Source organism: Drosophila nasuta, chromosome 2L (assembly GCF_023558535.2).
Source record: "Drosophila nasuta strain 15112-1781.00 chromosome 2L, ASM2355853v1, whole genome shotgun sequence".
Taxonomy (NCBI): Eukaryota; Metazoa; Arthropoda; class Insecta; order Diptera; family Drosophilidae; genus Drosophila; species Drosophila nasuta.
The window spans coordinates 13,348,635-13,376,259 of NC_083455.1; the positions used below are offsets into that span (position 1 = coordinate 13,348,635).

Here is a 27,625-nt window from a genome sequence, read left to right on the forward strand (position 1 = left end):
TGTGAGGGGAGGAGGGTAAGGCATGCCACAGGGATGCATGCATATAATAAAAACTCTTTTTTTGTGCGCCCCCAGGCGAACAGTTGTTGCTCCACTGATGCTGCCCCCTGCTCCAAGTGCTGCTTCATGGTTGATGCTGATGTTGTTGTTGTCTGCTTGGCGGGCAGGATAACATCGCCAAATGAGATTAGGAAGGACATTCGCGTATTTAACACACAGACAAGAGACAGAGGCAGCGAGAGAGTGAGAGAGAGAGAGAGAGAGAGTTGAATAGAGCTTCGTTCAGCTGTTGGGGCAGCAACCAGTAGGATATCCTGGCAGCCTGTTATGTCGAGTACAACCACAGGCGGTCCAATTGGGAAGCAACTGGGCGACTGGTCACCGAGTCGGAGTCGGAGTTGAGTTTGAGTTTCGCTTCACTGGGCCGCTCTGTGGCTTGTGGCAAGCGAGAAGCATCCATGAAGAGAGGAGAGAGAGAGAGAGAGAGATAGTGGAAGGAGAAGCGACGTCTGCTAATATTGGGCCCCAAGTTTAGCGCCTCTGTTGTCATTGCAGGAAGTTGCAACAGTTTGAGGCAGTGTAATTGCTTTTTTGTTTGTCGCTGCGAGCGAGTTGTGGCATCGCCAGATATCACAACACTTTCGGGGTTGACTGCAGAAATTTTTAATTAGATTTTTTGATTTTTTTTTCTACTCGTAATTTTCGTTCTTTTTTTTTTTTTTGCTTTTGTAGCCCGAGGTTTATTTTTGTATTTTTAGCAAATGACACTCGCGTTAAATGGGGGATTTCTTGTCCATTTTTTGGATTTTCTTTACAGAGATGGGGAAACTTTGGTGGGGCTTTCCCAACGAGTTAAAACACTGCTAACGTGAAAGTTATGAGCCATGACAAATTGCTTGGCGTTTATTTGGTTGACTTTCTTCTAACCAAGTGCTAAAGTTAATTCCACTTTTGGTTAACGATAAGCTTGGCTGCTCAATTCCATAAATTTGGCCAAGAAAACTTCACAGGATTACAACTTATGGTAGGTTAGCTACAAAAAAAAAACGTGAACAAATTATTATTCAATAGCAATGAACATTTTGGTGTATGAGTTGCTTTTGCAGCCAGTTCTTTCTTCATACAAAATTGATTTGATAATTCGTAAATATCAGAAGTGAAAAGCATAAAGTGAAATTTAATTAAACACTGCAAAAAATATTTGGAGGAAAACTATATTACAAATAATATTACACATAAAGAAAAACATGTAAATTGAAAAGTAGATTGCAAATCTTTATTTAGTAACTTTTAGATCTTACAAAAAATCTTGAAATAAGATTTTTATGTTGAAAAATCTAAAAAGAAGATTGTGTTCTTCAATCTTCGTTTTAAGGATAAGAAAAATCTTTTTTCAAAATCGAAAAGATATCAAATTTAAGAATTTTATTATTGTTTCTTCAAATTTTGGAATTCCCTTCCTTAAATATTTATTAAATAATTTTCTACACTTCTTTACTTGATGACCCAATAATAATGAACAATTTTTCTCATTGTGTTAACAGTTACTAATGGTTTACACTGGAGGTCAAGTACTCCAAGTAACAAAGTCATTATTAAAGGGCATCTAACCAGCTTTTGATGTGCACTATAAATTCTCAGATGTCGAAAAGGTAATTGAAAATTTACAATGTTTTCTTATGTGAGAAAGAGCAGCAGTATTTGTGTTGCAGTGGCAAGCTACAGAGCATCAATTATAAATGCACTCGATAAATTATTGCCAAGAATTAACTCGGCTTTCAGGCACATCAACAGCAACCACAAGTGCAACAAACTACCACACAGAGACAGGAATATACCTAAATACATACATATGTATATGTTAGTTACACATATCACATACCTGACTAAGTATTTGCTGTGTTGTATTTATACAAAAAATGGCCAAACAAACTGCAGAAAAGTTTCTGGCCAAGTTCTTGCATACACTTACTGAATGTATAAAAAAGTTAAGAAGTTAAGAATGAACTTTTCAGGGGCTGAGAAAGTAAGTCTTAAAGATTGTATATTGTGAATTTTAACTAAAATTAAAAATGCATAATTATGTGAATTTTATTTTAGCGCAAACTTTACTATTATTGTAATCCGATTTTAAATTGTAAGATTGAAAGAAATGCTTTTAATTTTAAAGTGCTGTGAATAGAGTTTTATATATTGAATTTTTGTAGGCTTTATTTTTAATTTAACGTATATATTTAACACTGTCAGATGCTAGGTTATCATACAAAAATTGGAATGATTTTTTTAAAATTCTTTTTTTGTAATTTAGACAACAATTAATCAATTCACTTTTCACTTATTTTTATTTTTTAAAATTGCATACAATTTCAGTATTTAAGGTTCAACTTTTCTGAAAACTTGTATGTTTCTTAATTGTAACAATTGTTAAAGTATTATAAAATAAAAATTATTGAAGTTATTTAACCAATATTTTTGTATGAAAAAAAAACGCCTTTGCATGCGAGTCTAAGTTTAGGATGTAAAACTATATCGATATTCCAAATCTAGCCATCGGTATATTTTAGTATTTTTGCGAAATATTTTTGGTAAATTTATAGAATATTTTATTTTTAATGGGTAGTGGGTATTTCACAGCTTTCTCATAAATTTCTAACTTGTTAAAATTATAAACTAAATAATTGTAAGCGTATTTCAGCTTCGTAGTCTTCGAGAACTTCCTTATTTCTTACTTATGATTTTTTTTCTTGTTTTATTTTTCAGTTCTTATGTTTACTTATAGATGTGTGTATTTGTGTGTGCATCTTTGGTGTGTGTGCTTGAGTGTGTGTGTGTGTGAGTGTGTGTGTGCGGGTGTTTGAGTGTTGCTGTTAAGCACTTCCGCTTGGCTGCTTCTCTGACATGCGTTGCACGTTGCCAGCTGTCGTGGCACAACATGAGCCAACGCTTGCCCTGCCCCAACAATTGCAGCTTCCTTTAGCACCTTTTGGCTTCTGACAGCTTGTTGAAGCCCTCCCGAGCTTGTTCAAGCGCTTCCCTTCTCCTTCTCCTCTTGACTGCCAAGCACCCCCAAAGAGAAACTTGGTTTGATTTTTCATTAAGTTTTTCAGGTGAAGCGCATTTGCTTTACTACTTGTTTTTCTTTCTCTACCCATTTTTGCTCTTTCTCCCTTTCTGTATCGTTAGTTAAAATTATTTTCAATTAGCAACCAACATGACGTCCTTGCACAGGATCCCAGTCATCTGTGCATCGGTATTTCTGTGTGTGTGTGTGCTCTCAGCAAATTGAGAGCAAATTCTATTGAACTACGAGCATTTCAGCGTTTTGCTCATTTCCTGTTTGGCTTTTCTTGTGGTTCGTTCATCTTATGTGCAAAAATGCAAAATAAATTATTCAGTAGCTGTGCATTACGTAATTCTTGAGCAGCAACTTGCTCCGCATTTTAATATAATCAGTAGAACATTTTTAGGTTAATAAGACAAGACTGAAAGAGAACAAGAAAGGGAGCTGCAGTAAGAGATACCCGTTATCCATTTCGAATAAAAGCACAACAGTGTGGTATTAATTTTAAAATATACCACATTAATATACCAAAAATACTAAAATTGTGCCAAATTAATTTACCGAAAATTACAAACGAATATACCAAGGACTTTATTTGGTATATTGATATAGTACAATATTAACAAGTAATAAATTTACAGTCGAGTGTGCTCGACTGTGAGATACCCGCTACCCATTTTGAATAAAAGCAAAATATTGCGGAATTTCTTCATAATATACCGAATATACTACAAAAAATACTAAAATATACCAAATGGTATATTTGGTATATCGATATAGTACCGCATTCAAAATATACCATAGACGGCACAATATACCAGATTGTCGGCCAAAGCAACTAAGACCCCTAGTAAGTAGGCGCTTATCTTTGATAAGTTCGACAATTTTTATCTGATCACAACCAAATTTTCAGGAATCATAACTACTATAATAATTATTGTATATACCATGTAGCTTTAAAATTACGCTTGTTATTCGATTTTTTTTTATTTGCGGCGGCGGAAATGCGCGTGGCAAAAATTTGAAACAAACTTTATCTGCGTGCATATACATACATAACAAATGCTGTCGAAAAAAAAAATTACAATTCTCTTGTAGTCTCTAAGATCCAGTGTTTCATACGGACGGACGGATAGACGGACATGGCTAGATCGTCTCGGCTGTTGACGCTGATCAAGAATATATATACTTTATAGGGTCGGAGATGCCTCGTTCTACCTGATACATACATTTCCTGCCGGCACAAAGTTATAATACCCTTCTACCCTATGGGTAGCGGGTATAAATATACCACAGAGTACTAAATATACCAGATTGTGAGCCAAAGCAACCAAAACCCGATTGCTGTAGGGGTTTTTTTTGCCATACAAAAGTAATTCTTAATTATCCTATGGGTATCGGGTATAACAAGACAACTCTCAGTACATATGGATACTATACTTTTTATCGAGTTACCTACAAAATTAAAAAAAAAAAAGTTCTTTGAAATAAATATTATTTTGCAATTTTTGTCGGGCTTCAAGATTTATATTTTCATTTATTTATTTATTATTATGTATTTATTAAAAGCTCGAAACTAAATTAATGTATTTTACATTATACTTTTTATGCCACATGTTAAATGATATTCTTTCATCTTTATATTCTCCAAGTTGCTATAAAAAAAATACATAATATTGCTTCAAAAGCCACCGCAAACAATGAGAGTAACAAAATACGAGCAGTTGAGCTAAAAGCTCAGAATAATTTTGAGCTCAACTGCAATGGGGTTGAAAAAGTGTAGCGTAATTAAATGTTTTTGAGGTCTGGCCATATGAGATGTTGAATATTTGGTTGCATCCCAATGCAGAGGAGAAAGATCCACAATGCAGAACAAAGCAAAGCACACGCACTTTGGGGAAACCAGTTGCAATTATGAAATTTTAGACATTTTGATGTACTGAATGTCTGCGAGAATGTTGCAACCATCCACCCCCCACATCACATGAGACGCAGCAGCTGTAGTTTCCTTTTTGAAAAGTAGAGACAACAGGATGTGGGAATAGTTGTAAGGGATATGCCATTTAAATACTCGCTAAGCATAAGAACGGGGTGCTTTATTGTCCATGGGGTGCTCTGTAGTCTGGCTTTAATTAAATTGTTTGCAAGTCAAATTATGAAATCGGATATTTTAGACGTTTAGCTTTTTTGGGGGCAGCTCCCCGAAGTGTAGAATAGAATTCAAGTTAGAGAAACAAAAAGAACATTTTCAAACACTTCTGAGTGTCTCTCTATGTATTTCAATACTCTATTATTATTTTATTTTGTGAAGATGACACTTTAGTTTTTTTTCCAAACTTAAACTTCCCACTTCCACTATCCATTAATATAACAAAATCTTTAACTATTTTTAAGTTTAACGCTTTCAAAAATCTTGGGCGGAAAATTCAATTTATTTTGAAAAGTTTTTTGCTTGATCAATTTTTCAGTTAATTAACTATTTCTTTGAGTTCTAGAGCTTTCTCATAACTGCTTGGCCCCCCCCCCAAAAGTATGCAATTTAAACGAAATATTTCGAAAACAATGAACATTCGAAAATCCTCCCATTGTTGCCTGCAGTTCGTTATCGTTCTTGTTGTGGTTACCATTATTGTTGTTGTTATTGTTGTTTTTGTTGTTGGCTGCACAAACAACTGGAACAAAACAATGTGAGTAGCAGAAGAGTCTTAACCCCATACGTACCAGCTTACCAGCACTTGAGCCAAACCACAAAAACAAAGAAAAAAAAAACTAAACAAGTTTGCTGCCATCTCCTCCCCTTTTAACACTTTTGCCATTGCCCATTTCTCATTCAGATGCAAATCCGGCGGCAAATCTTCAAATGACTTCGATTGGTTTTGCTGCTGGTTGGTCTCTCGTTTGGAAAGCCGCTTTTGTTTTGGAACATCAAATCCTGGTTAGGCAACTACTCTACCCTGCCTTCTGCCAGAGGGTGTCGCTGTTATCACTTGCTCTGCAGCCTCATGTCTTCACAGCTTCACAGCTCGAGAGAACAGAGCACAGCATGTAGAACATGTAAATGGCCGCCATGTCTCCCTCCAGCAAAACAATGGCGAGCAAAAGCATTTTAACGAATTTATTTCACAACAGAATTGAGGCATGTTTAAGTTGCACTTGAGCCTTAGCTGGTGTGTGTGTGTAAACTTATGAGAAGCATTTTGGCCAAAGCCAAAGGCTGTTGCCAACAACACCCAATTTCCGCTTGGTCAAGTGACATGATTGATGTTTTGATGATGCTGCAGGCCTGATACTGACTCCGACTCTGACTCTAACTCTGACTCTGGCCACTAGCACAAACATTATAAACAGCAGCAGAGTGTGGCATGACACTGACATCAAGTAGCCGACACGTTGCAGCCAAGGCATGACAAAGACATAAAAAGTCTATAACAGAAGCAGAAATCAGTTTTAAATTTGGCACATATTTGACTTTAGATTTCTGATTACGAAACTATATCAAAACATTTGTATCCGCAATTAAGAGTATTTTGCTAAAGATTTCCCATTTAAAATCAAGAATCCGACACGTTGCAGAAAAGGCAAGGCAAGTGCATAAAAAGTCTATAAAAGAAGCTGAAAACAGTTTTGCAAATTGCTTAAAAAGTCATCAATATTGCACTTTAAATTTCTGATTACGAAAATGTATTTATTTCATTTTCTACTATAGAAAAACATTTGTAGTAGCAATTAAGAGTATTTTTCTAAAGATTACCCATTTAAAATCAAGTATCCGACACGTTGCAGCAATGGCAAAGCAAGTGCGTAAAAAGTCTATACAAAACTCCGAAAACAGTCTTAAATATTGTTTAAAAAGAAATCAAATTTGTGGCACATATTTGACTTTAGATTTCTGATTACGAAAATGTATTCATTTCTTTTCCTACAATAGAAAAACATTTGTAGTCGCAATTAAGAGTATTTTGCTATAGATTTCCCATTTCAAATGTTCAAAGTTCCAACTGTAAACTCAACTTTTACTTTGAAAAACAATTAGAACTGAGATTGGAATTCAAGTGGCATTGTTTTGGGGTTTCTGTGCACAAATTGCGTTCTGCAAATGATTAAGTTTTTCGTTTACAAAATGACACTTTTATTTTCTTCACCACACACACACACACTTGTCAATTTGTGTGTATGATATTTTTTTGGCAGCTTTGTGCACAACTCGTTCCCCTTTTTTGGCTCCTCCGCTGGAGCCAGAGACAGAGCCGGAATCAGGCATCTGGCATTGTCAGCATGGAGAGCATTTAAATAAAATGTACTTGCAATAAATTTTGCACAGAGTGTGCAAGAGAGAGAGAGAGAGAGAGAGAGAACGGAACATAGTCGAGCTCTTAGTAGTACTTTAGGCTAGCCACAGGCCCTTGTCTGATTTAAATATTTAATCTGATTTTCCATTTCAATGCCTTCGCCTGCTGCCATGGAAAATTACAATAATGCTGCATATGGTCCAGACATTTAGATATGTTATGTGTGCATATTATTTGTTTTTCTATGCCATGTTTGCTTTTTAAGTGGCTCGCCAAGCACTTGACCAATCTATTTTCTCTTTTTGGCCATTTTAATTGCACTTGGCCCGGCGACTTGCAACATTTTGGCCACAAATACAATTTACGTTTACATTATTGTTGAATAATGGCAAAATGCAGCTTTAAAAGCCTTTTAACTAACAGTTAAAACTAGCACTTAAACGAATTTGCTTCAATAAATTCACCAAAAATCCAATAAAAAGAATTAAATATTTGCAAATGTTTTGAATATGAATTTTGGTAAGTCTTAAGGATAAGCTTTTATTTTATTTTATTGGCCTGTAGGACGTTTAAAAGATGTTGCTTTACAAACAAATGTTTAAAATTGAATATTTGTTCAGAAACAAAATAGAATTCGATGATTGCATGTTTTCGAAGGTTGACAACTTATTCCAAAATAAGATTAAAGTTAAATCTTTGAACTTTTTTTAAACTGCCACTTAACTTAGTTATAAATGTCAAAGATAATTATAATTTATTACATTGTTGCATTAAACAAATCAAATTACTTTTGTATAACTTTATTTAGCAAATTAGAGACCGATTACAAAAAAGTCTCAGGAAATAATAATTTAATTTTTATTAAATTTTTATTCACTTCATCAACTTCTTAACTAAAGCTCTCCCTTGTCGACTTTTTCCATTACCCGAAACATGCTGTCGTAGAGCAATTTTTTAGCATCGATGGCAATTAAAAAAGTCTAAATGATTAAATTGTGAATAGGCCAATAATTCATCGTGTACAACATTTGGAAGTTTCTTGCGTAAATTTTGCACATCCTTATAGGATGTTAGTTGATCATTTCTACTATAATATAAAGCAACTTTACAGTTGATGTTTTTCACATTATATTCAGGAGGATATTTTGTGCCATACTTTTTAATGTTGTCACTGCGTTTCGAATAATTAAACTTATAGAAACCATCGCTATTCAACAACTGTAGATAGTGCTCGAGAGCTTTCAACGATGCACTATAAAAGAAATGGCTGAATATTAATGGTGTGAGTGTATCATTAAACTGTGGACCATCCATGCCCATAACCTTCATTAAGACTTGTTTGCACGTGTTGCGAAGAGTTGAGGTGCACAGTTTATAAAACATACGACTCCAAGCCTTACGATTTGGTGGAAATTCATAGATGCCAAATATCCGCGCAAGTTTCTACAAAGAGTACAAAAAATCAAATTTATTTTATATTCATTGTGATACATATATTCGGACTTACGATAAGAATTTCAGCATAGGGTTTGATTAAACGTATGATAGGTGAACGAAGCTTTTCGAAATAGGCAACCGGAGCGAGTGCTTGCAGCAGCTTAATCTTCTTCATATAACTAGGTCTGTCTGCTCCCATGGCGAAGACAGACGAAGTGCCCTGCGAGTGGCCAATATAGTGAACCTGATGGTGATCACTGATAGGAAGAATGTAATCAATCACAGCTGGAATATCGTACACGCCATGCTCGTGGAATGAAAAATCCCAAAATTGACGATCCGACGTCGCATATCTGATATGTTTTCGCGAATATCGATTGCCACGTATATTCATCAACCAAATATCGTAGCCACGATCACTTAGCAAATAAGCAAGACCACAGCCCGGTCCAGTCAACACCCAGGCAGCTGAGCTGTCGCCCAGGCCATGTACCAAGAGAACAGGTCGAGCTCCATGTTTGGGAATGCGATGTATGGTCAACCGATAGCCATCATTGGTCTGAATCACATGGGTTTCCACCTTGTAGCCATACTTTTCGATGAGCTCAGGCTTAAAATAATATTGGAAAATATCATTTTCAAATAATAATTATAATAAAAAAGATAGTTTAATTAAATCAATTTGTAAAATGACATTGATTACACATATTAATGTTAGATTTTTGATACATTTTTATATTTAAAATGCAAGACAAAACGTATAATTATATGTATTTTACTTACATTATTGAATATGCTAAATATTCAAAATATATTTATGCTAAATATTATAAATATACATTGATTACTTAGCATATCAAAGTATGTATACTATATATTTAGCAAATATGATTCATTTAGAAGTATATTTCATTTAAATAGATTTTTAAAACCTCATCGAATTGAAAGAATATTGAACAAATATATTTTCATATTCAATTTGAATATAATTTTGAATCTTACCGTTGTAAGCTTCGCATCTTCGAGAACGCTTGAATTGTAATGTAATTTATCCGAAAATACGAAATTTGCTTGTAACGAAACCCAGATGAGGACAATATATTTTCCCCACATATTAATAGTTCCTTTTGATTAGATTATCCCAGCACCTATCTAGATAAAAAATAAATAAAACAGTCGATTCGAATGGTTGCTCGTTGCACGCTCAAGTTCAGTGTCAATTCAATTGCAACACGATACAGAATTATTTGTAATGGAAACAATTTTTTAAGGTCTATTCAATCTTGTATACCTTGATCATAATATGTTTACATTATAAATATATAATTGAATTCATATTATAAGTGTTTAATTGTTATTAAAAATATCATTGATAAAGCACGATTGTCTTTTTGAGCATATATTTTTATTTATCACAATTAATTTTAAAATTAATTTTAAAAAATATGTTTAAAAAACTTAAATTTAAGTTTTATAAATACTGCAATTTACAATTATTAAATTTTTTATTAAATGCAACGTATATTTGTTAAATCTTTAAATTCACACCGAAAAAAGTATACGCCACGTTGTTACACTTCATGTATGCTATTAGCTAATGTTGCCACAGAAACTATTAGTATTTAAATCACATTATTTTGACACACTTTAATTTAATTATTCCACTAATTTGTCAATTATCTTTAGTATATTGTATTTGATGCACTATTCAGTCAAGTTTAATATAATTTTCATATGTGTGAAATTTCATGAAATTTTTAAAATAATGCATAACCTTTAAAAACAAAACAGCCATAGAAACAGCAGATATAAGTTTAAATCTAATATCTTTAACATATCTTATTAATTACACAAATTGCTTCGTAATAACTTAGAGTAAATTAATCATGGCCCGGAAATTAAAACTAAAATAACTACCATTAAACTATATTTTAAACAACTTAATTGGTTTCCTTTATATATATATATATATATATATATACATACATTAAATTCTTAATTTTTTCAGATTAACTAAAGTTCGCCCCTGTCGACCTTTTCCATTACCCCTAACACGCTGTCGTAGAGCAATTTTTGTACGTCGATGGCAATCAAAAAGTCTATATGATTAAATTGTGGATAGGCCAACAATTCATCGTGTACAACATTTGGCAGTTTCTTGCGTAAGTTTTGCACATCCTTGTAGGATGTTAATAGATCATTTTTACCATAATACAAGGCAACTTTACAATCGATATTTTCTACCTTATATTCGGGAGGATATTTTGTGCCATATTTTCTAATATTGACCGTTGGATTCAAATAATTAAACTTATAAAAGCCTCCGGTCAGCAAAAGCTGGTAGAAGTGTTCGAGAGCCTTCACCGATGAACCAGCCAAATAATGGCTGGTAATTATTGGAGTGAGTGTCTCATTATACTGAGAACTATCCATGCCCATCACCAGCATTAAAGCATATTTGCAGGTGTTGCGAAATGCAAAACTGCAAAGTTGATAGATCAAACGACTCCAAACTTCGCGCTCCGGTGGAAATTCAAAGATGCCAAAAAGACGCACAAGGTTCTACAATGAGTATACAAATTCAAATTAATTATATATATTATATTGTATTGGACTCACGATAATTGTTGGTGCATGAATCTTGAGAAAATCCGTGATAGGTGTGCGAAGATTTCGGAAATAAGCCACAGGAGCGAGTGCCTGCAACAACTTAATCTTCTTCATGTATTCGGGTCTCTCGGCCCCCATTACGAAGGCAGCCGTTGTGCCCTGAGAGTGGCCGATATAATGCACCTGTGTGTGTTCCTCACTGCGTTGCAGAATGTAATCGATCACAGCTGGAATGTCATAGAAGCCGTTCTCGTGAAATGAAAAGTCCCAAAATTCTCGATTCAGCGGAATATATTTGCGATGTTTTCGCGAATATCGATTGCCACGTATATTCATCAGCCAAATATCGTAGCCACGATCACTCAGCAGATAGCCAAGAGCAGAGCGGGGTCCACTCAGCACCCAGGTGGCAGAACTGTCACCCAGGCCATGCACCATGAGAACGGGCTGCGCTCCTGGCTTGGGAATGCGGTGTATGCCGAGCAGATAGCCATCCTTGGTCTCAATCTTATGGGTTTCCACCTTGTAGCCATGCTTTTTGATGAGACCAGGCTTGTGAAATAGAAAATTGTATTTAAAAAATATAACTTATATTCAATTTTAGCATAAGCATATAATTAAAATAAACTTCTGAAATGAGATTTTCATTTTTTTTTAATATAAATTAAATTAAATTTAAATAAATCTATTAAAGCAGAGTTTCAGAAAAATATAAAATTCTTTAAATTTACACCATATATTTCAAACAATCTATTTAATATTAAATTTAAAGTTCAAAAGCTTACCGTTGTGAGATGTGCATCTTCAAGGATGCTCGAATTATATTTTAATATATCCGAGAAAACGAAATTTGAATGCAACAAAATCCAGATGAGGACAATGTATTTTCCTAACATATTAGTAGCTCAATTTTATTCAGGTAATGTTAGCACAATCGAGATCAGCTTTAATTGGCTGATTCTAAGTTCAAGTTCAGTGGCAATTCAGTTGCCATACGAAACGGAATCATGTGTAAACTAGTTTTTAAACACCTGTAAAAATTTTTTTTTAGCGAACTGCCTTGATAAAATGTGCGAATCAGCAACTTATTTGAAACGAATATCAAATACACTACAAACAAGTATACATTAAATAACTTTTGAATCGATTTCACAAATTGCACAAATGAATTTCAGTGTGGACACAGTAAAAAAAAAAAAATAACAAAATATTTATATTAGAAACAATGCTGACAATGGTTTCAAGTTAGATTACTATATTGATTGTACGAAAAAAAAAAACAAATTCACAAATAATTTAATATAAATATAGTAATGGAAATGCACTGAGCTTCAAATAAAAAAATAAACGAAGCATATTTTAATCATATAATAATAATATAATATAATAATAATTTATGATTGTGAAAATTAAAATATTCCTTTAGTTTCTGGCATATACTTTTTTACCGAACACCCAAGAATCCAGCATAAAACACTATATTTAGTTTAAAGGGATAATCGATGAAAATTTGAAATTGGTTTTATTGACTAAGAAGGATCATAACACTTATTTACACTTCACAAGCAAAACATTTTCTTAAGTGAAAATAATATTATTAAAAAAATATATACTTTTTATTAAAGTTTTTTATTGTTATTTTACAAACAACACAATTATATACTTTTTTCAAATTGTAACCTACATTTGCTAATTTTGCTTAATCAAGATCACACTTCAAACTTTTAAGTTCAAAGTCACTCAAAAACAAGTATACGCCACGTTGCTGCGTGCGATTATTTATATAGAAAACATTGTTTAAATAACATTATTTTGACAATAATAATAATAATAATTAATTTGTTATCCTTAAAAATTGAATTTAATTGTTCGCTTTTCAGTTAGCGTTCATTTTATTTTTAAATGCTGAAAATGATTTCCGATAATCCGATTAGAACTGTGTCCGACTCTCGATGAGTTGCAACTGAACTGTTAACTGAGTCAAATGGTTGACATAAGTAGCTGATTCCGAGTTTAGATCTCACACAATGCTTATTAGCTGCTAGTTGGATACCAATGTCAGTTATAAAACACACGCGAGTGCAATTTAAATTTCTAATATAATGCATAATCTATAAAAGCAACACACAATTGCAACAGCATCAGAACTCTTAGTGTTAATCAACATCGAGATGTCAATGGAATGTCAGGGAATATTTATCTCAAGTTGTTTATAAAATTCATAAACACTGAAGTTAATGCAAATATTACAGGCAATTACACATGCATTAATCTTGTTTCCCCTTTCAAAATATGGAAATGGAAATGGCTAATTAAATTTAAGAATATAAAACTGGACAAGCAACATTTTAGTAAGCATTATATGTCTTGGCTTGTAAAGGTTTTTTAAGTAAAGGTATCCATAATTTCAAGTAATAACTACGCAAATTCAACGTTCATTTATTATTCACTACTTAAATATGATAGCGTGAGATTAAATAATAAATGAATTGAATACTTTGTTTATGGTAAACGAAGTGTAAATTGAATACAATTTTACTTTAGCTTTTTATGTTTACGTATAAGAAAAAAAGTAAGAAAGCTACAGTCGAGTGTACTCGACTGTGAGATACCCGCTACACATTTTGAATGAAAGCAATATATTTTGCGGTATATTTCTCAAAATATACCAAATATAATACAAAAATACTAAAAAAATATACCAAATGGTATATGTGGTATATCGATATAGTACCGCATTCAAAATATACCATAGACGGCACAATATACCAGATTGTCAGACAAAGTAACTAAGACCCCTAGTAAGTAGGCGTTTTTGCCCATACAAAAGTATTTCTTTAATAACTGACAATTTTTACCTGATCCAAATTTTCAGGAAACATAACTACTATAGTAATTATTGTATATACCAAAATTCGTAACTCTAGCTTTAAAATTACGCTTGTTACTCGATTTTTTTGATTTGCGGGGGCGGAAGGGGGCGTGGCAAAAATTTGAAACAAACTTGATCTGCGTGCAAACATAACAAATGTTGTCGAAAAAAATTATAGCTCTATCTCTTATAGTCTCTGAGATCTAGGTGTTCATACGGACGGACGGACAGACACACAGACGGACAGACGGACATGGCTAGATCGTCTCGGCTGTTGACGCTGATCAAGAATATATATACTTTATAGGGTCGGAGATGCCTCCTTCTACCTGTTACATACATTTCCTGCCGGCACAAAGTTATAATACCCTTCTACCCTATGGGTAGCGGGTATAAAAATGTAAGATACCCGCTTCCGAAAACAGTGAAAAGGGAATGTTAAGTTCATTAAAATAGAAGTTTTAGAGAGAAGAAAAAACAAGTAAGAAAGCTACAGTCGAGTGCACTCGACTGTGAGATACCCGCTACCCATTTTGAATAAAAGAAATATATTTTGCGATAATTTTCTCAAAATATACCGAATATACTGCAAAAATACTAAAAATATACCAAATAGTATATTTGGTATATTGATATAGTACACCATTCAAAATATACCTTAGACGGCACAATATACCAGATTTTCAGCCAAAGCAACTAAGACTCCTAGTAAGTAGACGTGTTTGCCCATACAAAAGTATTTCTTTAATAACTTCGACAATTTTCATCTGATCGCAACCAAATTTTCAGGAATCATAACTACTATAGTTATTATTATATATACCAAAATTCGCAACTCTAACTTTAAAATTACGCTTGTTATTCGATTTTTTTGATTTTCGGGGGCGGAAGTGGGCGTGGCAAAAATTTGAAACAAACTTGATCTGCGTGCAAACATAACAAATGCTGTCGAAAAAAATTATAACTCTATCTCTTATAGTCTCTGAGATCTAGGTGTTCATACGGACGGACGGACAGACACACAGACGGACAGACGGACAGACGGACATGGCTAGATCGTCTCGGCTGTTAACGCTGATCAAGAATATATATACTTTATAGGGTCGGAGATGCCTCCTTCTACCTGTTACATACATTTCTTGCCGGCACAAAGTTATAATACCCTTCTACCCTATGGGTAGCGGGTATAAACACGTCGACTGAAAGAGTGAGCTAATCAATGATATCAAATAAATATACCGAATAAGTTAAGAAATATAACAAAGGCTATATTTCGTATATTAATATACTACTTCGTTTGAAATATGCTTTAAAGAACAAAATCTACTTTATTGTAAATAAAGCAATTATGACTGGATAGCTGCATTCGCTTTTTGATATACTTCTACATTCAAAATACACCATAGAATGCAAAATATACCACATTTTTAGAAAATGCAATTATAACCCGACAGCAGCAGACGTGTTTGGATTTCTTGAATAACTTCTATACTATAAATTTTACTTGATAGCAACTGAAAGACTGTAACTTTCAGAGCAAAAAGTTATAATATCGTTTAAACGAAACCCTGGTGCTAAGATCCAAAATATTAAAGAAAATTCATTGCGAATAAGATTTATTATATTTAAAGGGTTTTCTATCCTGGTGCAGCCTTGTGTTAAACTCTTGTATAATCATGACTTTACATCCTTATCATAGGTTTGCATATGATCAAGCATGCGATTCCAAAGCAATTCCTTTGCATCGATGGCCCAAATGAAATCCAAGTGATTCCACCAACGATAATCAATGAGATTGTCATCAATGACATTGGGCAACTCATCGCGCAGCAAGCGAACATCCTTGACAGCTGCCATCAAATCATTTTGGCCATAGTTTAAGCCAACCTTAGCTGTGACATTCTTGAAGTTATATTTTGGCGGAGATATCGAGCCGTAACGTCGCAAATTGTCAAGCATTCCATAGTCGAATTGATGCATGCCACCCAACGAACGAATCTGGCCAAAGTGAATGATCTGCTTAGTCGATGCTCCAGCTGGTGCATGTCCCATGATCACAGGCAACATGGTCTGATTCAGTTGCTTCTCATCGAATCCCAGCATGATGAACAACCAACTCTCACACACCGTTCTGGTAATTGGCGCTCCACAGAGTTGTTCATTGAACATGCTTGTCAATCGCTCATTCGGCAAAAACTCTGATGAGCCCATTAAATCATTGAGAAGCTATAAAATTATATATTGAACATGAAATTTGTTACGAACTCCATTCACTTACGATCGATGTGAAGCGTGTTGTACCCAAGAATAAGATAATCGGACTCCATGTGTTCTTAAAGTAAGCTATCGGTGCCATAGCCTGCATCAGAATGATCTTTTCCATATAATCGGGTCGCTCACTACCCATTATCCAGAAGGATAATGTGCCCTGCGAGTGGCCAATGTAATGCAGCTGCGAGAAGCCCGTATTATTGAGCGCATAATCAATGGTGGATGGCAGATCGTAGATGCCCATTTCATGGAAAGTAAAATCCCAGAATCTTTCCTCAAACACCTTGTAGATTTTATGTTCCTTGGCATAAGTATTTCCTCTACAGTTTGCCATCCACACATCGTAGCCAGCATCATAAAGCATGTAACCTAGAGACACGATATAAAATGTGACTACGTATGTGATGTGATTTATTAAAACAGACCCAATCCCTTGTCAGGACCCATCATCAGCCAGGTAGCAGAGGTGTCGAATAATCCATGAACCAATAAAACAGGAATTGCACCAGGTCGGGGAATGCGATGAACGGTTAAGATATAATTATCGGGAGTTGTCACTTTATGAGTTTCGCCAGGATAACCATATTTCATCAGCAGTTCAAACTGTGCAAAGTTCAGCAAATATATTTCATACTTTAATGAGTAATTTATGTCAAAATTATACCGGGTTTAGAGATGCATCCTCTAACACATCCGGAGCGATTCCGAATACGTCGATAGCTCCGTGTAGACATAACAAAATCAAACTCCAAAACAGCACTGACATCTTTTTAGACAATGCCGTATTCATTTTAAGCTGACCAACGTATTTATAGATTCTTTTGCAAAGTTAAAACTAATTCATCAGCACGATTCTGCTCTAAAAAAAGGTCCGTGATAAATAATATAATGATGTCTAATGGCGCTTATATAAACAATTGTTTTATTGCAGATATTGCGGAAAATTTTGAGTTTTATGTACATTTTGGATAAGTTTGTAAATGCTATAAATGTTTAATTATTTCATCCACAATACATTACCCATTTTAATTTAGATATATACAATTTTTTATTAAGTCAACTAAAGTATTCTTTTCAATTATGGTTAAAAAGTAAAAATGTTTAAAAAAAGCAAACAAATAATAAACAGCAGCGAGTTTTATTATCAATATTCGTGACTAAATATAATATAATTTTAAATAGTTAAGGCGTCATATAAACAATTTTGAATGAATAATTATATACATAACATATACAATTATAATAAATTTATATGTATTTTAGCTTGTAACTTGTTTAAAAGATAACCCTCAAGCAAAGATAATTTTGTCGTTTTATTTGAATCTTTAAAAAACACTCAATTTGTTATGTGTTTTTTAACCTCATATATATACAACAAATAAGAAAGCTACAAAGTGTGCTCGACTTTGAGATACCCGTTACCCATTGTGAATAAAGCAAATCAATGTGGAATTAATTTTTAAATATACCAAATTAATATACCGCAAATATGCTAAAAGTAGACCAAACACTATATTTGGTGTAATTATATATTACTAAATTTAAAATATACCATATAGTGCAAAATATACCAGATTGTCAGCAAAAGCAACTAATACAAAAGTATTTCTTAAATTACATCTACAATTTTTATCTGATCGCAACCGAATTTTCAGTAATCATAAAAGCTATAGTTATTATTGTGTGTAATCGGTATCGGGTATAATTATTGTACTACACAATATCCAATTTCGTCTGTAATCATATAAGTCTTATCCATTAAATCCGTGCACCTTCTTTTTTTTATAAAATTCGTAAGTAAAAAAATAATAATCTATCAACACCAATAAGCTTTCAATTGTTGTTTTAAAGTATATTAACTATCACATGCATTTTATTTACACTTATTAATCTACGATGCGCACAATCAATAAATAAGGATTTCTTATATACAAAATATGTTCATACTGTAAGTTCTTAGCTTAATTCGCTATCTTAAGCTGTTAGATTATCCCCTAATTGTTCCCTGTCGATAGATTTCATATTCCTGAGCATGCGATCCCAGAGCAATTCACGAGCATCGACGCCCCAAATGAAATCGAGATGATTGAATTTGGGATAGTTGACCAGATGCTGAGACACCACATTGGGCAAATGAAGACTCAAGGCCTCCACATCGCTGGGCTGTGCCAACCAATCATTTTCGCCATAATACAAGGCGACCTTGGCCTGGACATTCTCTAGTTTATATTCGGGCGGAGTGATGCTATTGTAACGCCAATGATTCCTCAGCCAGCCATAATCGAATTGTCGGAAGGCGCCAGATCGACGCAGTTGACCAAAGTGCTGCATCTGCTTGGTGGAGGCGCCAGCTGGGGCATGCCCCACAACAACTGGCAACATGGTCTCATTCAGCTGTGATTTGTCAAAGCCAGTCGTCAGGAAGATGACATTCGAACAGATCTCCTTGGTGATCGTAGTTTCATCGCAAATCAGTTGATTGAACATCACAATGAACTCGTTCTGCGGCAGAAACTCATGGACGCCAATCAACTTCAGTATAAACTGAGGAATACAAAGAAATTCAATTTTAATATAAAGTGTAACTAATAGGAAATTGAGGAATGTTTAGGGAGGGGAACTTACGCTCACCGAAGAGTGAACCTCGGCCAGGAAATTGACCACCGGACTCTTGCAATGCTGCAGATACGCGACCGGAGCCAAAGCCTGCATGTAGATGATCTTCTTCATGTACTCAGGTCGCTCACTGCCCATGATCCAGAAGACAACGGTGCCCTGAGAGTGTCCTACATAGTGGAGTTGTGGAAATCCCGTCTTATTGAGTATAAAATCAATGGAACTGGGTATATCGTGGACTCCCATCTCGTGAAATGTAAAGTCCCAGTACTTGGCATGATTGTGCGTATACTTAATGTGGCCCCTAGAATACGTATTTCCACGCACATTTGCCATCCACACATCGTAACCCTGCTCGTAAAGCAGATAGCCTAAAAATAAAACGGTCATTACTAAGTGTTTCATTGCTTATAGTTTGTTGTAGTTGGCTCACCCAAAGCTTTGCCTGGTCCCATCATCACCCAGGTGGCTGAACTGTCCAGCAAACCATGCACAAGGAGCACAGGTGTTGCTCCAGGTCTGGCAATGCGATGTAGTGTTAGCTTATAGCCATCATCGGTGACCACAGTGTAGTTCTCTGCAGGGTAACCATACTTCTTAATGAGGCCATACTGTAAGAAAAATACAGACATATAATTAGCAAAATTTAAAAGTAATATATACAACATAGTGAGGTAATTTTAAAAGATGTACACAGAGAGAAAAATAATTTAAATTAAAAATTAAATTGCAAATCTTGATTTAAGACTTTTTTGATCTTAAAAAATCAATTTTGAAATGAGCGTTAATACGTTAAAAAGTTTTTAAGTCCGGTTTTTTGCATTTTAAGATTAAGAACATCTTATTTTCCGATTAAAATCTTGCTTTAAAATTACTTTATAGTAGATGGAAAATTTTAACATTCTAAATATAAGATTGCTGGATCTTAATTAATCATTTGATATTGGTTCAATTTTGAGATTTTACAATTTTTGAAACAAGATTACAATCTTTAATTTTAAGATTGCATGTCTTAGTGTTTTTGCAGAATGTTGATTTTGATTTAAGAATAAACCTTCTTGGTTCAATTTTGACAACATATAATCTTGTTTCAAGAATTTTTTTCCTGATTTTGGCACGTTTTTTCTTTCTGTTTAGGTATTCATTACACAGCTTCAATAATTATCCATTGAATTTGCATTTTCCTAATAAAAACCCTATACTAATAATAATACACACATTTACTAACAAGATTAATGCCTACAAATGATATTAGCAATGCTATATTACAGAAATTAGTAATCGCCGTGATGATATCACTTCCTTTAACTAATGAATTACACGCGACAACGAAAGTTTCAATTCACATTATTTTCTATATAAAAATCGTACTTTCTGGGCATGTGTGTTATTGTGTGATGGATACTGTATGTATATCAGTATAAAAACAAAGATTATAGATATGCTATTTAATTACTAATAGTTCCGGCAAATGATTCATACGAAATAAAGTAAAGTTCAATTGATTAGAAAATTTCTGTTGTATTGCAAATGCAATAAAGTTTTGATAATAATATATATTGAGTACAAAGATGAAAGTTTTAATTGATAACATTTCGAATAGGCAAAACAAAGGAAAGTTCCATTTCTTACGTCAAGTTTTGAATACTTTTAATTAAATTTCATCACTTTCACTTGGACTTGTGAATCAACTCACCGTATTTAGGTGCGAATCCTCCAGTATGTTGGGATCCACATCGCTGTCAATGCGAACATTGTTGCTCACGGGTATGGATCGACCCAGCCAAGCCGGTGATTTAAAGTTCACATTGAATAAAGTCATATTTCCAAAGATGAGCGATAAATCCGCATTGCTCTCGAATGGCACCAGAGTCAGACACAAAGAAAAGAGCAGCAGTTGCTCAAAGCGCAATATTAATGACATTTTCCCTATTTATATTGTGTGTGTATATGTATAAAGTGTATATAATTAATTGATGATATACTAGAGCGTAGATGGTTTTAGTAGCTGTGATCGCTGTGAGGCACAAATGTTGACTGTTGATCCGTTGATTTTACAGCGAGAACGAAACTTTGTCATTTTAAATGAAACCGTAGCACATATGCTATTATGCTGATTATAGCGTGTTTGTGTTTATACAGTGTGCACACGCTAAGTGGAATGTTTGAGTGAGACAGACATGCATAAATAGATAAACAAACGCGTCGTAGAATGTTATTTGAAGAAAGATTAGGATAGGATTAAGATAAAATTGACAGTTCAAGATAAAAGAGATTTTCGATAATCGATTTTAAAATATAAATTTAAAAATTCCAAAAAATTTTATATATTTTGTTGTCATAACTTAAATCAAGCATTTATTTGTATTTGTTTAATATTATTGTATATATTATTTTTGCTTTATTTCATTATATACAATAATTTAATTTTTATCCTGGTTTGTAAAACAAAAGTGTACCTCTTAAGAAGTCCACTAAGAGATGTTTCACTGTATATTATTAAATTAATTACATTTACATCGAATCATCTTGACGAATTGATTTTTAATGTCTGTTATAAACGAACTCCAAAGTATATTTTGTGTAATACACAAACATTCATTATTAACGCATTTATTAATTTTTCACAAAATTTTACAATCCATCTAAGTTAATATTAAAACTTCACAATAATTTCGTTAAGCGAGTGAACACTGTACTTCAACAGCCGCATATATCAGTATGTAATACTTTCAATTCAATTGGATCACCGAAAACACAGCACATAACACAAAAGCAAAAAAGCAAGCAAAAAAAAAAAAATAGCAATAACAACAACATGGAAATAAATATTGGTCAAGTGCGTTGATAACCCTCAAATCTCTCGGTGCGGCAATGACTTCGTCACAAGCATTGATAAGCAACGAGTCCGGCTTAAGATTAAATGATGCTCAAGTTCCAATTATAGTCTTGACTTTGACTTGGTTTACGCACGAGACTTTGCCAGGCAGCTTTATCTCCGTACCGTGAACTCTGAAGCCCTGGAGCTCTGTGGGCCATCAAGTGTAAATCGCGACTGCGTCATTGGAAAAGGGGAGACCTTTCGTAACGTTAAGCAGTCGTAATTCCCCCTAGCAACTCTTTTGCAGAGCAACGCAAATCAACATTTGTCAAGTTGCCAGGTGCAGTGAATTATATATATACAAATAACTCCAGCCGATTCTTACCTACTAACTACACTTTGCTACACTTTTGTTATTATGTAAAAAGCAACAAACAACAAACAAACATTTGTTGCTGTCGCGTCAAAAATTTTGGAATGCGTTTCGTTCCGGCGACGATTTCTGACTGAAGTCGCTGAAGCAGCTGCTGAGTTTTAGTTTATCGACTTGCTGTGAATTAAACCTTTTTTTTCTCTTTTTTTTTGTGGGCACTAAATATTAATTACAAGTTTTCGATGTTTTCACACAAACACATAGGTACTATATATATATACATATATATATAGCTGCCTAACCTGTCCCAAAGTGAAATACTCGAAACTCGTCTCTAAATCATTTGCGTTTTTTTTTTCTTTCGTCTGATTAGTTTAGTGCATAGTGAATACCTTACGAAGGTATCCAAAGATCACTCGGGTGTACTATGTCATAGTTATGACGTAGTTACATGCGATGCTCTTCAGACTGCGACTGGTTTTTGATTGTAACAAGACCTGACCTAATAATCGCGCTATATGTTTTGGCCCCTTCATTTGTAGGTTTTATTTGCTATGACGATAAGAGGAGGCATCAAATTGTGTTGTGAACACAAAGTCCGAAACTCGAAATGTGATTGCAAAAACAAAGGAAATTGAATTAAGCAAGACTACCCTTTAACTAGATAGATTAGCAAATTAAATTGCAGAGGGGAGCAAAAAATGAAAAACTGATTATTGCTTTTACTATTTGCAGATCAAAGTGCAATTAAATTATACCGCAATGTTTATGCGTTTATTGTTTTTCAATTTATCGCAAATTGTGGTCAAGCCGTGATAATAGTCGAACATCAATTTGAGGGCTACACAAAAACCACACACACAAACAGAATATTTAATATTAGAAACTGTTCAAACAAGAATGAAATGCAAATTCTGAATAAAAGGCATTGAATGCATATTTGAATATTTGACTAGATTTGGTATAACGAGAGACAGAGAAGTAACGGCTGCTTATCAGACAATGACTGTTGTGAGTGTTATTCAATAATGAATCGAGTGCATAGCTTACTTCAGAGTCAGTCACTTTGTACTGCTCACGAGCATGCGAAGCAACAACAATAATATGCAAAATGCTATTCGTGACAAAACAATGTGCAGTTCATTAACTCATAGCACAACTAACAAAGTTATGATTATCGCTGGCCTAAGCTCGCATTCTGATAGCCAGACACAAACAGCGTGCAATGTCAACCCAATGTCTGACTCATTATAAATGCATAAAACTTGTTTGATTAGCAACACTTTTCGACTGCCGCAAACATAAATTGTTGCTTTGCTCTCAACATGTTGCTAAGCATACGCATGAAATGTTGCTCAACCAACATGTTGCTAACCAGCTTGAGAGCAATGTTTACTCGGTGTAATCTTTAATTTTAGTGTTGTTGATGTTATATGAGCAAATTTTCTATTGATTTAATAATTAACATACTTTTTGTAGCTGCTAATTATATTAATAGCGCTTGCTTTGATCATTTTTATAGGCGTTTTATCACAGCATGTTATGTTGGTCTACAAAGTTAATTAAAGTTTATAGTTTATCGTTGAACTGATTTAAATTGAATTTATTTCAAAATTACAGAACATTTGTTAAATCAAACTAAACCGGTTTTAGTGTTCCTTCAATAAACTCTGTTACAAATTTCCAACTGCATTTCTAAATGTTTTTCCCCTTTGGACATACTGTGATTTTCGCGTTATTTACAATGCGGTTAAACACTCTGAACATTTTGAACTAACCCAATAGGGCAACGGGCAACTGGCAACCAAAAAGCCACTTGATGTCCAGGACATTTTGCATTTTTAATTTGGCTCTTGGGATTGACAGCAGCAGGCACCGCAAGCCGCAAACAATTGTTGTCAAATAGTCATCGGAGAACAATTCCACCTCAAACTGTCCAACCGAGGCAAACAAATGAAACTTGCAGTACTTATGAGAAATTGCAAAGTTTTCCACAGAGTGAAGGAAAGTGCTGATGAACTGCACTGATATTTGCATTAGAAAAAGTAGTCAAGATAACTCCAGGCATTTTATTTGTCAACGAAACTTTTAAGCTAAGTTGTGAAGCTCATGAAATTCTACTTAGCCTCGCCTGCTTGACCCAGATAACAAAAAGTTGAAGGCACCAAGCTTTAACTTCATTTTTTGTTGTTAACCAACAGCAGAAATATGCAAAGAAAGTAGAGCTCTCGATTTAAGTTTAAAAAAAAATATGAACGATTATTTTTCATTCAAATAATGAGTTAAGAAATGTACCAAAATTTGTCTTATTAATATGATAAGCAGATATATCCATTACAATGAGCAACTTGAGTTGCATGCAACAATGCGTAACATGCCGCAGCTGTCAGATCAGAATCGTTTTAACCCTTCAACGGCAACTGTGCAACATCTGCGCCAATTTATACAAATAATTAAGTGTCAACGGCAGAAGCCAAATAAAATGTATGAAATTTGCCACCTTGACTCCTCAGAGCGATCACAACAACAGCAAATCCCTATACACACACACACACACAATTGGTAGAAATAGGCAATTTTTGCAGAAATGTGAAAAATGAAAAATGAAAAATATAAATAAAATGTTGCTGAAGGGCGCTGTGAAAAAAAAAGCGAGAGAAAAATGATTTTTGCACGCCTCAACGACGTTGACAGGACTCCTCTATGTGTGTGTGTGTGTGTGTGTGTGCGAGGGATGGTGAGGAGTGGAGAGGTGAGTAGAGGAGAGGAGAGCAGAGGCCAGGGATGACGAGTGCTCCAGCTGCCAGTGTCATTAACTCGACAAACCGCTCAACGGCGTCGCAATGCGAGAGTTATGCGTATAAGTGGAGCGGAAGTGCACACATTAGGGGCGAGGCGGGGACAACAACAACAACAACAAATATAATGTTAAGGCATTCGTTATGTCAACAAGCAACAATAACAAAGCAAAAAGAGGGAGCGAGAGGGGACAGAACGAGGCGAGTTACGCGCATTACATCATTCATTTTTGCGAGAGTTCCTTTTTTTGCATTTGTGTGCTGTAATTGCAGAAATCATGAGTCGCCTAACGACAAAGCCACTGCCACTAAGCTAGTCCTAATACCCTGCAAAAATTAGAAAGATTATAGAGTGTGTTGCATCGAAGAAGAGCATAAAGAAGGGTGTTCATTTCATTGTCCGTCTATCAAGAAATAATTAGCTCCAAAATTTCACTCTTAAGAATTACATTGATTTGCAGTACATAACATAGTATACAAATTTATTCATTTTTGATGTACCTCCACATTTTAATATAATATAATTGAATTATTTAATTTCTTCCTTACGTTTTATTTAAGTAATTTAGAAAATTTTTGCTTCATAATTGTACTCCTACAAATTTGATTAAATGGATGTAGTATACAAATTTAAATTTTGTTAAATACATTCAAAAACTCTAAAGATTTTTAAATATTGCGTATTTTTACTTATTTTTTTACATATAATTTTAGTAATTTAGAAAATTGTAGGTCCATAATTGTACTCTTAAAAATTTCATTACTGATGTAGCATACAAATTTATTAATTTTGTTAAATACATTCTAAAGCGTTCGAGATTTATTCTTAATTTCATTATTTATATTCTTCATGGAAGCACACAGATAATTTTAGTAAATTCAAAATTGTTAGCTTAATAATTCTACTCTTAGAAAGTTATTTTATTCGATGGAGTATACAAATTTAATTTACTTAGTAGCTTAACATATCTAAACAGCTTTAATAATACAATAATATTAAATTATTTTTATTTACTATTCATTTATTTATTTTTTTGCAACACTTGCAGCTCAAATTCTATTTAAGTACATATATTTTAAGTTCTAACATATTTCAAAGAATATTTTTTTTATATTTGTTGATTAAGTTCATGAATTTTTTCTTATTTAAGATTCACATATTCTATATAATTATTGTATATATTCTATATAATTATTTTATATTTACTTAACCAAGTTTATGTTCCATAACATTCCAATACTTTCAGATAGTATTTTATGTACAATTTTATATATATTTCTTATGCATTGTAAATGTTATTTTAGCAGGTCATCCCCCATTCGATCTCCGTCATTCATCGCTCTGCCTTGTTTTTAATGAAGTGCAGCTCCTCATAGCTCCCCAAAGCCCGCCCGGGCTCAACTCCAAACTCCAAACTGCAGCCAAGCGACAAATGTTTCGTTTTCTTGTGGCAAAGCGGAGAGTACCTTGTGTTCTCTAAGCTGCATAGCGAGGGGAACGAGAAGGAGGAGGAATTGTTGAGTTAGTCTGGATCTGTAACCTTTCATGCTTTTGTGGCACGTTTTGCCTTTGGCACACTCTCACTGACTCCCTCACTCACACTTCGCTTTTACCTCGCTCTCTCTCTCTCTCTCTCTCTCTCTCTCTTTTACACTCTTGGCTTTTAGGGTATACAAATTTTGTGCTTGGCTGAATTTGAAGTGGCAAATGCGTTAATTGGGCATCAAATGTAACAACGGTATTTTTTTGTTGCAGTATTTTACGACCGTGTCGTTAATGTGTGATGACTTTTTTAGCCCGCAACCTGAGCACGTTTTGCGGCAGTTGAGACTTTAAGTTGCTTATCATATTTTTATACCCGCTACCCATAGTACTGAAGGGTATTATAACTTTAATTACAATAATAACTACAGTATTAAGATTCAGAAAAAAAATTGTGGAAGTGATTTAAAAAATACTTTTGTATGGCTAAAAACGCTTATTGCTTTGGCAACAATCTATATTTTAAATGTAGTACAATATCGATAAACCAAATCTATCCTTCGGTATACTAAGCATTTTGTGGTATATTTTTAGTATATTTGTTGAATATAGTTTTATTAAAAAAGTTGTATTGTGGTATTTTTTGAATATTTTTTTAATATAGTTTTATTGAAAAGGAATATAAGGTATATTTAAATATTTTTGTGGTATTTTTGGTATATTTGTTGAAATTCTTGAGAAGCGGCTATCTCACAGTCGAACACACTCGTCAGTAGTTATCAGATATGAGACCGACGAAACATAACTTATTACTTTAAGAAATATCAATAATATGTTTCATCCATCTCAGCTCGTGATTAGCTCTAAATCTAGCGTACTTGACAGCTGCTCTTTTGACGCACTTTACATGTATTTAGCCATCATTATTGTGTTCTCGAGAACCCAAAAATAACTCGAGCAAATGTCACGTGTAATCAACTGTGATCAGCTTGAC

At 33.9% G+C, this 27,625-nt stretch overlaps 4 protein-coding genes across 6 annotated transcripts; all 4 read right to left on the minus strand.

The window, feature by feature from the left end:
• Nucleotides 1-8,058: 8,058 nt before the first annotated feature.
• Nucleotides 8,059-10,169, minus strand: LOC132798474 (lipase 1-like). The gene is given in 5 exon segments (XM_060810339.1): nucleotides 8,059-8,327; nucleotides 8,329-8,793; nucleotides 8,858-9,397; nucleotides 9,790-9,939; nucleotides 10,079-10,169. Coding segments are annotated over 4 exon segments (1,200 nt in total). The 5' UTR covers nucleotides 9,901-9,939; nucleotides 10,079-10,169; the 3' UTR covers nucleotides 8,059-8,243.
• Nucleotides 10,170-10,671: 502 nt separating this feature from the next.
• LOC132798473 (lipase 1-like) lies at nucleotides 10,672-13,346 on the minus strand. The gene is made up of 4 exons (XM_060810338.1): nucleotides 13,082-13,346; nucleotides 12,183-12,428; nucleotides 11,407-11,949; nucleotides 10,672-11,349 (listed from the first exon to the last, which is right to left on the minus strand). Exons 2-4 carry the CDS (start codon nucleotides 12,291-12,293, stop codon nucleotides 10,801-10,803), a joined length of 1,203 nt encoding a protein of 400 aa, XP_060666321.1. The 5' UTR covers nucleotides 12,294-12,428; nucleotides 13,082-13,346; the 3' UTR covers nucleotides 10,672-10,800.
• A 2,522-nt stretch (nucleotides 13,347-15,868) lies between these two features.
• On the minus strand, nucleotides 15,869-17,318 carry LOC132798730 (lipase 3-like). Its single transcript, XM_060810688.1, has 4 exons — nucleotides 17,205-17,318; nucleotides 16,966-17,143; nucleotides 16,548-16,909; nucleotides 15,869-16,495 (listed from the first exon to the last, which is right to left on the minus strand). The coding sequence occupies exons 1-4, from the start codon at nucleotides 17,304-17,306 to the stop codon at nucleotides 15,944-15,946; spliced, it is 1,194 nt and encodes a 397-aa protein (XP_060666671.1). The 5' UTR covers nucleotides 17,307-17,318; the 3' UTR covers nucleotides 15,869-15,943.
• A 1,059-nt stretch (nucleotides 17,319-18,377) lies between these two features.
• Nucleotides 18,378-22,457, minus strand: LOC132798188 (lipase 3-like). 3 transcript variants are annotated; one of them, XM_060809955.1, is made up of 5 exons: nucleotides 22,363-22,457; nucleotides 20,853-21,085; nucleotides 19,590-19,767; nucleotides 19,166-19,527; nucleotides 18,378-19,084 (listed from the first exon to the last, which is right to left on the minus strand). In XM_060809955.1, exons 2-5 carry the CDS (start codon nucleotides 21,078-21,080, stop codon nucleotides 18,515-18,517), a joined length of 1,338 nt encoding a protein of 445 aa, XP_060665938.1. In that variant the 5' UTR covers nucleotides 21,081-21,085; nucleotides 22,363-22,457; the 3' UTR covers nucleotides 18,378-18,514. The 3 variants fall into 3 exon arrangements, with proteins under 3 accessions (XP_060665938.1, XP_060665939.1, XP_060665937.1); XM_060809956.1 differs by lacking the exon at nucleotides 22,363-22,457 and having other exon boundaries at nucleotides 19,172-19,527; nucleotides 20,853-21,261; XM_060809954.1 differs by lacking the exon at nucleotides 22,363-22,457 and having other exon boundaries at nucleotides 20,853-21,230.
• Nucleotides 22,458-27,625: the final 5,168 nt, after the last annotated feature.

Bases quoted from the DNA above. Each gene is read 5' to 3' on its own strand.
- LOC132798473 (XM_060810338.1), bottom strand. From the start codon at position 12,293: ATGTTAGGAAAATACATTGTCCTCATCTGGATTTTGTTGCATTCAAAT. The intron at 11,950-12,182 runs GTAAGCTTTTGA...CTATTTCACAAG, and splicing joins AAGATGCACATCTCACAACG to CCTGGTCTCATCAAAAAGCA. The intron at 11,350-11,406 runs GTGAGTCCAATA...TACTCATTGTAG, and splicing joins TTCATGCACCAACAATTATC to AACCTTGTGCGTCTTTTTGG.
- LOC132798730 (XM_060810688.1), bottom strand. From the start codon at position 17,306: ATGTCAGTGCTGTTTTGGAGTTTGATTTTGTTATGTCTACACGGAGCT. The intron at 16,910-16,965 runs GTCTGTTTTAAT...TCGTGTCTCTAG, and splicing joins GGGTCCTGACAAGGGATTGG to GTTACATGCTTTATGATGCT. The intron at 16,496-16,547 runs GTAAGTGAATGG...ATAATTTTATAG, and splicing joins CAACACGCTTCACATCGATC to CTTCTCAATGATTTAATGGG.
- LOC132798188 (XM_060809955.1), bottom strand. From the start codon at position 21,080: ATGTCATTAATATTGCGCTTTGAGCAACTGCTGCTCTTTTCTTTGTGT. The intron at 19,768-20,852 runs GTGAGTTGATTC...TTTTTCTTACAG, and splicing joins AGGATTCGCACCTAAATACG to TATGGCCTCATTAAGAAGTA. The intron at 19,085-19,165 runs GTAAGTTCCCCT...TGTATTCCTCAG, and splicing joins AGGTTCACTCTTCGGTGAGC to TTTATACTGAAGTTGATTGG.